Genomic DNA, 11453 nt, shown 5'->3' on the forward strand with positions numbered 1-11453 from the left:
CCCATCCTCCTTTCCCGTCCTCTTATCCTGTCCTCCTATCCCCTCCTCCTATCCCATCCTCCTATCCTGTCCATCTATACCGTCCTCCTATCCCATCCTCCTATCCCGTCCTCCTATCATGTCCTCCTATCCCTTCCTCCTTTCCCGTCCTCCTATCCCGTCCTCCTTTCCCATCCTCCTTTCCCGTCCTCCTTTCCCGTCTTCCTTTTCCGTCCTCCTATCTCGTCCTCCTATCCCGTCCATCTATCCCGTCCTCCTATCCCATCCTCCTATCCCGACCTCCTATCCCGACCTCCTATCCCGTCCTCCTATCTCGTCCTCCTATCCCGACCTCCTATCCCGTCCTCCTATCTCGACCTCCTATCCCGTCCTTCTATTACGACCTCCTATCCCGTCCTCCTATCTCTACCTCCTATCCCGTCCTCCTATCTTGACCTCCTATCCCGTCCTCCTATCCTGTCCTCCTATCTCGACCTCCTATCCCGACATCTTATCTCGACTTCCTATCCCGACCTCCTATCCCGACCTCCTATCCCATCCTCCTATCCCGTCCTCCTATCTCGACCTCTTATCCCGACCTCCTATCACGGTCCTCTTATCGCGTCCTCCTACCCCGGTCCTACTATTGCGTCCTCCTATCCCGTCCTCCTATCCCGTTCTCCTATCCTGACCTCCTATCCCGTCCTCCTATCCCGTCCTCCTATCCTGACCTCCTATCCCCACCTCCTATCCCGGTCCTCCTATCACATCCTCCTATCCCGGTCCTCCTATCGCGTCCTCCTATCCCGTCCTCCTATCCTGACCTCCTATCCCATCCTCCTATCCCGTCCTCCTTTTGCATCCTCCTATCCCGTCCTCCTATTCTGACCTCCTATCCTGTCCTCCTATCCCGACCTCCTATCCCGTCCTCCTATCCCGACCTCCTATGTTGACCTCCTATGTCGCCCTTCTATCCCGACCCGTAATATATGTGCCAGTTATTGAAATATTTCCAGCCGTACGGAAGTTATGTGGGAACATACATTTCCCATTGATTTGCATGGGACTTTAAACAAAAACCCCGACCCTCACAAATGGGGGTAGTTAAGGGTTAAATTAACTATCCTATATTTTAAGTGGACATATAAGTAACATGTGACCAAGTATTATCGAAATATCTCCAGCCGTTTGGAAGTTATGCAGTAACATATATTTCCCTTTCACTTGTATGGGACTTTAAATATAAACCCCGCCCCTGACAAATGGGGGTGAGTAAGGGTTAAATCACCTATCCTATGTTTGTTGTTGACATATAAGTAACGTGTGCCAAGTTTCATGTTAATAGCCGTTTAGATGTGATGCTGGAACATATACACACATACACACATACATACATACACACATTGAGTTTTATATATATAGATATTCTTTATTAAAGTACATTAAATTTATACAAAATCACAATCTTCCATCTTTACAATAGACATAATTTTTTATTATGAAAATCACCCCTAACCAAACCTATACCACCCGACTACCAGAGAGAGAGAGAGAGAAAATACTTCTAACACATCCAATGTTTTTCCTTATACACTCCTCCCCCCCCCCCCTGCTTTCTACTGGTTCAGCCTTAGTCTTCATACTCCTTTTTGGCCAAGAACTGGGGAACTGAAATATGGCCCTTTGTTTCCCGTTGTCTTGTCCCTCACAGAAGACCTGAAGATGCTTTTCCTGTATGTTGTTGACTTTGTACCTGTCATAAGATAACATTATTCTTAAAATGAAATGACAAAAGTAACAGTATTGTGAAAGCTGGCGAGAGTCATAAACTGAGACTGTGGGGAAAAGCCAACAAACCCATCCTTTAATTGGGGGATAAAGCCAAACTAAATATAGACACTCATAAGCCAGGAGCAATTTGTGAATATGTATGGCATTTTGTTGGTTTTGGTCTTGTTTCACTGTACAATGACATTTATGTTTATGCCATAAAAAGCTCTAAAACTCAGAAAACTGCCTAAATCAGACATCATCCCTGGTGGAAATGAATATTATGGAGGGGGGGGGGGGGGGTTGGTAAAACTTCCTTTTGTGATTTTGGGAATTGTGCTCTTATGTGTTCCCTGGAGAGCTATTCCAATTTTAAATAAAGTAATAGTTAAACAAACAAAAAAAAATGTTTAAAAAAAAAAATGTATCCCCATTGTGTGAATGATTATTTTTTTTTTTTTATCCTAGCACAACAGAGAGAGAGGAAAGAGAAATAGAAACAAGGTCACCCTGCTGAGAATTTAAAATCACAAAGTAAGAAAATATAACATCATGTTGCATAGCAGCAACCCAGAGGGCGGACAGATCTTGTTACAGAACAGAAAACACCTATGGGATGGCTGCAACCTGTAGTCCCACGTCGGTAACAGTTGGCTTTGTGCTAGTCATATTGACATGAGGACTTCCGGAGGGTCCCATACTCATACTCATTGGCTGGCACAGTGACAAGGTGGCTGCTCAGATGGTATAGATGGTAATGGTTTCACTGGGGCACACACTGTAAAATGTCCAGCCCTCCGCTTGATTTGCAGGGTACTGATCGTAAACTAGACAATGTGGTAGGGAGCAATGAAACAGTTTTTAGTCCACAAAGTAACTCTTCCTTTATAATTTAGGGACTGTCTCTTCAGAATACAGATAATAACAAGGAAGGCTTGAGCAGGGCTTAATCTTGTTTGAGGTGAGGTTCCAGAGAACATTTTTAAGGAACTATCCCTCAAAACAAATGTGTCATCTGTCCACAGAAGTCAAGAGGAGCTTGAATGATTGAGTAAAATAGAGGTCAAGCACATGGGCTACTACTCCAGTTAAAGGTAGTCCGCCCCTAGACATCTTATCCCCTTTCCAAAGGGCCGAAACAGTGGCGGGACCCCATGATCTCCCTGCAGCACCCGGCGTTCGTTTAGAATGCCGGCTGTGGCACCAGAGGCTCATGACGTCACAGCCATGCCCCCTTAATGCAAGTCTATGGTAGGGGGCATTGCGGCCAACACGCCCCCTCCCATAGACTTACATTGAGAGGGCATGACTGTGACATCACAAGGGGGCGTGGCCGTGACATCATGCCGCATCGCTAGTCAACAGGCACAGAGCAAAGTTTGCTCTGTGTACCAGATGACTGCGGTGCCGCAGGAGAGATCGCAGGGGGGTCCAGTGGCAGGACTTCTGCGATCAGACATCTTATTCCTATCCTTCCTGACCACTGCTCATTTTCAATGTGATGGAGCTTTATGGAGGAATGGGGGACTTGGGACTGCCAATCTCATCATCAATGGGGGATGGCACACCATCTTTGCCATTAGCAGCTTTTTCTTTTTTGTTGTTATTCTTTTTTAACAACATTTTATTGACAGCACACAAGTAATTCACATGTACATTAGTTATTCAAAAGACCCAACCGGACCAAAGTCAGAAAGCAAAATAACATACAATATTATATGGGTGCTACGCAGGGCTGTACTCAGTATCCTCTGACCAGCTTCACAGGCCATTCTGTTGGGAGTGGGGGCGGGCTGTGTGGTCATGTGGCATCAGGATGGTCACAGAGTGATGGAGCTCAGGCCCAGCCTGGTGATGCCACTTCTGCTAACCATTCCTGTGAAGAACTCCGGCGCCGGCAATCCTGTGCTTAGCCATGCGGGAGCCTGCAAGAAGCAGCGCAGAGTAAGATACATTTGGAAACACAGGGATGTCGTATGATAACTTATCTCCTCTGACTATGAAAAGGTGGGTAATCAAAATTATGGGGCACAATTCGTACGACAAGAAGATATGGGTTGCAGTAAGGGAGAAAAGGAGGACCATGGAGTCGATATAAGAGAGGGGGGTAGGGGGAGAAGGCAGTGAGCATTATTTATATGAGCACTTTAAGGTGAATTCTTTTACCATATAGTTTATATAAGGCAGTTTGGGAAGCATTATTTTATATAGGTTACTTCTGGGGACATCATTTTATATGGGACACTTTAGGAGGCACTACACAGGATACAGGATATAGAACTTTTTCATTGGGGGGGGGGGGGTGAAAGATACTGTATCATTGTGCCAGTTTCTGAGGGTGCTGTATGGGGTTATTTGGAAGTTATTTTAAATACTCTGATAGTGTTGAGTTCCAGCGGATCTTATGGAGACCGACATGTGTATAACAAGACATACTGTAGAACGCATTGCTAACACGCCATTAGCGCTTGCATCTTCTGCACTTTGCTAGTAAGGATGGCAGCCGGTCCACATGAAGCATGTTCCAGTCCTCTGGGCAGAGAGGGTTGGACTCGGGAGACTCCTCCTTTGTACATAGAATTTAATCATATGACCAAAGTTCCTTTCATTCTTACAGACACAAGCCACCATTGGTGGCAGTAAAGAGCAAAATGTTTAACCCTTGAACTTCCTAATGCTATATTGTAAGCAGAGGAAGCAATGTGACGGCAAGTTACACGTTTAACTCATGATACTCAGACACGAGCTTAGACACTTGAAAAGCTCAGTCACTTACCAACTTTAGTAACCAGAAGTACAGAACTAGGACGCCACATAGATTTACTTGATAAATATCAGTGACACAAGCTCTGTTGCTACTCTGTGCTCTGTGAAAAGCTAAGATTTGTCTATAGCAGAGCCAACACCGCCAGCAGGGGCACCAGAGATCATGTGTTGGAGTTTGCTGCATGTGTGTAAGTGTAGAACAATTGAAGATTTATTTATTTATTTTTATAAATTTTAAGCAAATTTGAAAAATCTTTGTAAAACTTTGGACTATTTTTTTCTTTTTTCTTTCTCCAGAATTCCCATATGACTACTGATCATTGCGGTACATTACCCCAATTGCAGAGACTCTTTAGTCTAGTGTATTCAAGCAAGTAGAAAAAACAGGACTTTTATAGACTCTGCTGCTGTTTTATCAAGTCATAAACACAGAGGATGTGTAGACGTAAAGGCCCTGATTTACTATTTGCGCCAGAATTTTAAAAAACCCGACTAACTCTCCATTTTACTGAGAAAACCTGAAAGGGGCGTGGCCTGCAGGAAAATAGGGCGTGGTTACCAAAATTTTCATTTTAAAAAAAAAACAACATATTTACTAAGGTTTCCACAGAAAATGTGGTGGATTTGAGCCGAGGAAAACCCGACAGATCAGATGTGTAAAAAAAAGCAAAATGTAGGGAAAAGTGCAAAATGAAGGCAAACATTGCTAATAGAGATAGGCGAACTGAAGCAGACGAATTCAAATTTGTTCCAAATTTTTCAGCTAGTGTTCAGTGTGAGTTTGCTGTGACTGCAATGTCATTCGCGCTGCGGCTGTAATTGATTTCCCACTATTGGGACCGTGCAGAGAGATGGCAGCCGCTGTGCACGGTCCCCATAGCAGGGAATCAATTACATTACAGCCGCAGCACGAATAACATTGCAGCGCTTCGGCTATTACAGCATTAGACATCCTTTTGCTGTGGTAGCCGAACTCACACTGAAGGGAACGGTGTTTGAGACAGCATATTTGTGGTCCCGTGACAGGCACAGGGGATGGGTGTGCGCATGTCAGCCAATGGAGCTGTCTTAGTCCAGCACTGGAAAGTGCTGAATCATGTAACACATTCCATGGCAAAACACAAAATATGGCACTACAGCGGCATGCAGCCTATCAGCAGCCAGCCAGCCCTGTGATGTCACAGCCCTACATATATTCTTCACAGCGGCGAATCCATTCACCTCAAGCCTGCATTCGTTCTGGTTAGAGAGAGAGCAGACACTGTGTGGTCACTACTACAATACCGTAGTATTTTTACTGAAAAATGTACTGCGTAGAAACGGAAGCCCCCAAAAGTTACAAATTGGTGTTTTTTCTTCCATTTTGTGGCACAATGATTTTTGTTTCTGTTTTGCTGTAGATTTTTGGGTAAAATGACTGATGTCATTACAAAATAGAATTGGTGGCGCAAAAAAATAAGCCATCATATGGATTTGCAGGTGCAAAATTAAAAGTGCTATTATTTTTAGAAGGTGATGAGGAAAAAATGAAAAAGCAAAAACTGAAACACCCACCGTCCTAAAGGGGTTCATCTCTTCAAATGTGACACCATATGGTCTTCCGACCCTGTTACCATATTCAGACTCTGTCATTGTGACGCCCTGCGGCAGTGATTCTAAGAGCGACGCTTGTAATCTGCATGTCATTGTGAATAACAGTATTATTTCACTAACCCAGCACACACTCTATGCGTGTTACAGCAAGGCAAAGTGTTCTACACCCCTATTGAGGCTCTCTGTAGCCCGCAAATATATTCGGATCAAACCGAATTTCTTCGGAAAATTCGGCAAATCTTCCGAATCGAATTTTTGAAAAATACACCCATCTCTAATTAGTAAATACCGTGGAAAATAATTGCAGGGAATTAAAACCCACAAAGAAAACTACACAACACTCTTAGTAAATTAGGGCCATAATCTTTTATTAGAAACATTTAGCAACGCGTTTTGGTGAACTCTGGCACCTTCAATAGTTCTAAAAAATAATGATATGTCATTTCTGCTTAGAAAAGTGAAGGTCTGACATATAGGGGAGTAAATAAGCAGCAAAGTAGATATGCAAGATATCCAAAAAACTTATCCTGGCATGGAGTGTGAGTGTGGGGACTTCTGTGTGATCAATTGTTAAGGTGAATGTGGCACTATAGGATTCATGAGAATATATTTGGGTTCTTAACAAAAAAGTACATCACAATTAAGTAGTCAATAAAACATTTTTTTTTCATTATATATAGTATCTTTATTATATGAAACACAACATTCACAGAATGCATGACTATTTCAGTAAAATAAACCACTTGATTTAGTTTATTGAAATATGTTTGATCCATTGTGACAGAAACCAAAATCATGTGAACAGAGTCTAAGAATCAAAATCTTTTGTGCCTCAATAAATTCTCCTTTATGTGTACCTATAATTTTAAAAGATTTTATAAAACCTGCATGTTTTTCTTAGATTAACCATTGAAGTGCTGACAATATCGCCTTAGTGCTCTCACTGCTGTTATTAGGCCCCTAAGAGCCCCCTCCATGGTGCACTTCCCTCTCCCTTTTTTTTGTGTGGGGGGGGGGGGGACAAGAGCTGGGCTGTTTGCTGGCAGAATACATACTTTCTTTCTCTTGGTTGTCTGGCAAATCACAGTAGAGCACCTACACCTTACCACTATGCCATAACAGTGCTGCTGACAGTGCTATGGGACATTTAGGAGGTAGGACAAGAGCTGAGATGTTTACCAGCAGCATACATACTTCCTTTTCCTTGGTTGTGTGTGTGTCTCTCTCTCTCTCTCTCTCTCTCTCCTTTCTCCATTCTCCTTCTCTCTCTCCTTTCTCCTTCTCTCTCTACTGAACACAACACAAGCTAGGTCACAACTCTCCTCCTGGTGTCTCTGTTTTCTGGGATAAAGAGTTATTTTTAGAAATCACACAAGCTATCACCTTGTGGGAAGTTGTTTAAAAGGACAATGGCCAGTGAAGAATCAGATTATTTTCAATTCTAAAATAAATTAATCACTGAATTGACTGAAGTTTATATAAAGCACCTAGTTATTATATATGTCTTTAATATTGATATGAGAATTGGATAAACGTGAGTTTTGGAGGCAGTCTTAAAGACACATGTCGTCTACTGGTAGATGGCACGCCCTCCATTTATTTCTACGAGAGTGCCGATGATGCCCGAGTGCTGTACTTGGGTCTTTTTGCCACTCCCATTGAAATGAATAGAGCACGTGCTCCTCACTGATCAGCCACTTATCCCCTATCCACAGGGATACATTTATTTTTGCCGGATTTCTCTTTTATCTCAATTGGACTGGGCAGCAAAACAAGACACATACAAATATGTCAGTAAAATGTACTGTACTTCTAACTATGGTCATGTAAACTTCCAACTAAAGACCTATTCAAGAAAAATGCCAACATGGCTAGCTAAAAAACCCACTTATAATGTCACATAGTACACACAGTATAAAGCTCTTCCTATACCATTGACAAGTCATGTAGTCATACTATTGGGTTCTCATAAGTCCCATTTGGCTCCAGCTCTTTAGAATCACTCCCTCTTTTGGAGGAGTTATGATGGCTGTTTGTAGTCTGTAATAACCTTAAGCTACTGAACACATGCCTAAAATTCTCTCTAAACTGATTTCCGACAAAACAATACAATAACGGGTTGATGCAACTATTAGAAAATCCTAGGCAAATGCTGAAAGGCAAAGCAGCCTCAACAAATGACTCAATCTTACAGTCATTAATAATTTTCATTCTCATAAGGACATCCAAAAAGGTCAGAACATGGAACGGCAGCCAACAAATTAAAAAGCATACAACCATGGCCGTGACAATCTTCAGTACCCGATCTCTGGTCTTCTTGTTCAGTATAGATCCTTCAGTCTTTTTCAGATGTAATCCAATTTTGAAGTGGCAGGTCAGAATAACTGTCATGGGAAAACAGAAGCCTAGAGTGATCTTCAGCACGGCCATAGCCACACACCAGGTTGAATATTCCTCTTTGGGAAAGTCCATTATACAGGCATGAACATCAAGGTTCTTTATGTAGTAGGTGTTCCGGAAGTACAATGTTGGTAAGGTTGACATGACGGCCAAGACCCAAATGATTAACGCCACAAAAAATGCTTGAGTGTGTGTCCTTCTTTGTGACCGAAAAGGATAGACGATGGACAAATACCGGTCAACACTCATACAGCTGATGAAGAAGATGCTGGCAAATATATTCAAAGTTAAAATAGAGCTTGAAATTTTGCACATCACGGTCCCAAACATCCAGTTCAAACCAAAGGAATAATATGTGGCCCAGAAAGGTAGTGTCACCAGAAATAGCAGGTCAGCTATAGCCAGGTTCAAGATGTAAACACTCGCCACTGTTTTTGCGTCTCCTTGAAGGCAAAAGACTGAAATAACCAAACTGTTTCCAATGAAGCCGAAGATAAAAATGAAGGAGTAGAAAACCGGGAGCAGATCAAGCTGATAATCCGGAATAGTGATATTAGTACAGGATGATGATAGAGATTGGTTACTTGTTAGGTTTATAGACATATCCTCTAGTTCCTTGCTCATGATGATGAGCACAGAATAGTTTTTGTGTAACATCCTGTTTGGAGGATGAGACTTTTAACAATTTATCTGTGGCATGAAACAACCTGCAAAATAGAATTACATTATAGATATACAATTATAATATTTGGTTGTTCCTATTGAGTAATACCTGGAATGGAGGACTTGCAAACAATAGGTTATTAGAATGTATTACCAGACATACAGCTGTTGCAGATTATATGGGGCTGCATTGTTTTTGTGAACATTTTTTTTGCAACGTTAAGCAAAAAGTCACTTTTTTAGCCCTAAGGAAACTCCACATACAGTGCTGCTTTAAAGTGTTTAAGTTTTCTATATTTCTGCATAGATTAAGTGGCCAAGTGTAATATTTTTGACCCATTTGGCGCTCTTTATTTACTTTAAGGATTTGTGTGAAAAACCTGATGTAGTTTTTATTTATGCAAAAACAAACAACGTTGTGCAAAACATGATAATACCATGCATGGGCGAAATAACAAACTATAGTGAATAGTGAAGAATATTTAAAATAGAAAAACAATGCATATAGATAATTTAAAAACGTTGCCTTAATAGTATTATATTATCATAAATAAACATAGTAATATAATATGAAAAAAGCTGAAAAGTAGAAATTAAGCAACATATATTTGATGTTAAACACATACAATAAACACCATATTAAAGGGGTACTCCGCCCCTAGACATCTTATCCCCTATCCAAAGGATAGGGGATAAGATGTCAGATCGCGGGGGTCCCGAAGCTGGAGACCCCGGGGTTCTCGGCTGTAGCACCCACCTGTTGCAGCTTCCAGAAACGCTGGAGACTTTGGCTCCGGACCACGGTGACGGGAGATCGTGACGTCACGACTCCCCTGCCCTGTGACGTCACGCTCCGCCCCTCAATGCAAGTCTATGGGAGGGGCGTGACAGATGCCACGCCCCCTCCCATAGACGGGGCGTGACATCACACGGGGGCGGAGTCGTGACATCACGATCTCCCGTCACCATGGTCGTGAGGTGTTAGGATGAGAGCCTCCAGCGCTGCCGGAAGCCGCAACAGGTGGGTGCTGCAGCCGAGATCCCGGGGGTCCCCAGCGGCAGGACCCCCGCGATCTGACATCTTATCCCATATCCTTTCGATAGGGAACAAGATGTCTAGGGGCGGAGTACCCCTTTAAATAATATTCATTAACAACATATGTTATATTCTACATTTCTGATTCAAGAGTCACTTTGCAGATGGTAGAGTACATCATTCTACATACCCATATATATGGAAGCAGCCTGTGTGGAAGGGACGCAAACAGTGATCTCCATGAATCTCTGTCATTTGTGTCCTAAAGTTACTTTTACGAGCAGCAATTTACAGCCAGTAAACAAATAGTTAAAATAAAACATTTTATATAATTATTAAGTTGTCTGCGTAATCTGCAGTTTTAGATCAAAGTTATAGCTTAATAACAAATGCAGCACCACTTTTACGGTATATGATTATACTCTGGGGATTAACTATTAAAAGAAACAATTATTTTAATTTAAATATAATAAATAAATATATATATATATATATATATATATATATATATATATATATATATTTATTCATAATGCCAATAACATACTTGTTGTTTCTGAAAAGCATAAATTGGATAAATATAACAATATTACATATGGGTTTAAATGCATCAGATCTGAGTTTATGTCGCCATGATCAATCAACAGTGAATCGCCATTTGGTTAAATACCAAATTCAGCTCTGCTATATCGCTAATATGTATGTTTAGTTTTTAGCACTGGTTAATTAATGATTTCAGAGCTGAACAATGTGTCCCAAGTAGAATTAATACACAGATTGTGACTTACCGCTGCATAGGCATCCGCTACGAGTGCGTATCATTTACTCTGCGCTTGTCCTGGAGTAGTTGCCTGAAACGTCTGGTTCTTTTCTTATATCTTCTGTTTACTCCTCGGGGACATGTTAGCCTACATCACTGTGAGATCGGAATAGAAAATCTTGGCACAGATCTTTTTGGCAACTTTAACTTGAATTCTTCCTTCATTTCACATTGTATATCTAACTCACAAGTCTTGAGGAGAGAAATAGGAAAAATGCTCACTAGAGTTTCCTTCAGCTCCAGATATAAATTATTTCTAGTAGGAACAGGACTTGTAAAAGTCGACATTACATAATGGTTAACCTAAGAACTCTTTAGTGGGGTTATTGAGCATGTTATGGGGTTTCTGCTCTCCATATAGATCAGTTTAAATTTGGATTTAAATTAATTTAATTGGATTTTATTTTACAATGCCATGAATCTGAT

General features: G+C 41.5%; 1 protein-coding gene across 2 annotated transcripts; it reads right to left on the reverse strand.

Moving 5' to 3' along the window:
* Positions 1–1592: 1592 nt before the first annotated feature.
* Positions 1593–11043, reverse strand: AGTR2 (angiotensin II receptor type 2). 2 transcript variants are annotated; one of them, XR_008847723.1, is made up of 3 exons: positions 10996–11039; positions 3460–3674; positions 1593–1732 (listed from the first exon to the last, which is right to left on the reverse strand). XR_008847723.1 is itself a non-coding variant. In XM_056539058.1 (2 exons), exon 2 carries the CDS (start codon positions 9163–9165, stop codon positions 8059–8061), a length of 1107 nt encoding a protein of 368 aa, XP_056395033.1. In that variant the 5' UTR covers positions 9166–9215; positions 10996–11043; the 3' UTR covers positions 6789–8058. The 2 variants fall into 2 exon arrangements, 1 of the variants encoding a protein (XP_056395033.1); XM_056539058.1 differs by lacking the exons at positions 1593–1732; positions 3460–3674 and adding an exon at positions 6789–9215 and having other exon boundaries at positions 10996–11043.
* Between the last annotated feature and the right edge of the window lie 410 nt (positions 11044–11453).

This window comes from Hyla sarda, chromosome 9 (genome assembly GCF_029499605.1).
Source record: "Hyla sarda isolate aHylSar1 chromosome 9, aHylSar1.hap1, whole genome shotgun sequence".
Lineage (NCBI taxonomy): Eukaryota > Metazoa > Chordata > Amphibia > Anura > Hylidae > Hyla > Hyla sarda.

Excerpts from the sequence above, each read along its gene's own strand:
- AGTR2 (XM_056539058.1), bottom strand. The coding sequence starts at position 9,165 with ATGTTACACAAAAACTATTCTGTGCTCATCATCATGAGCAAGGAACTA.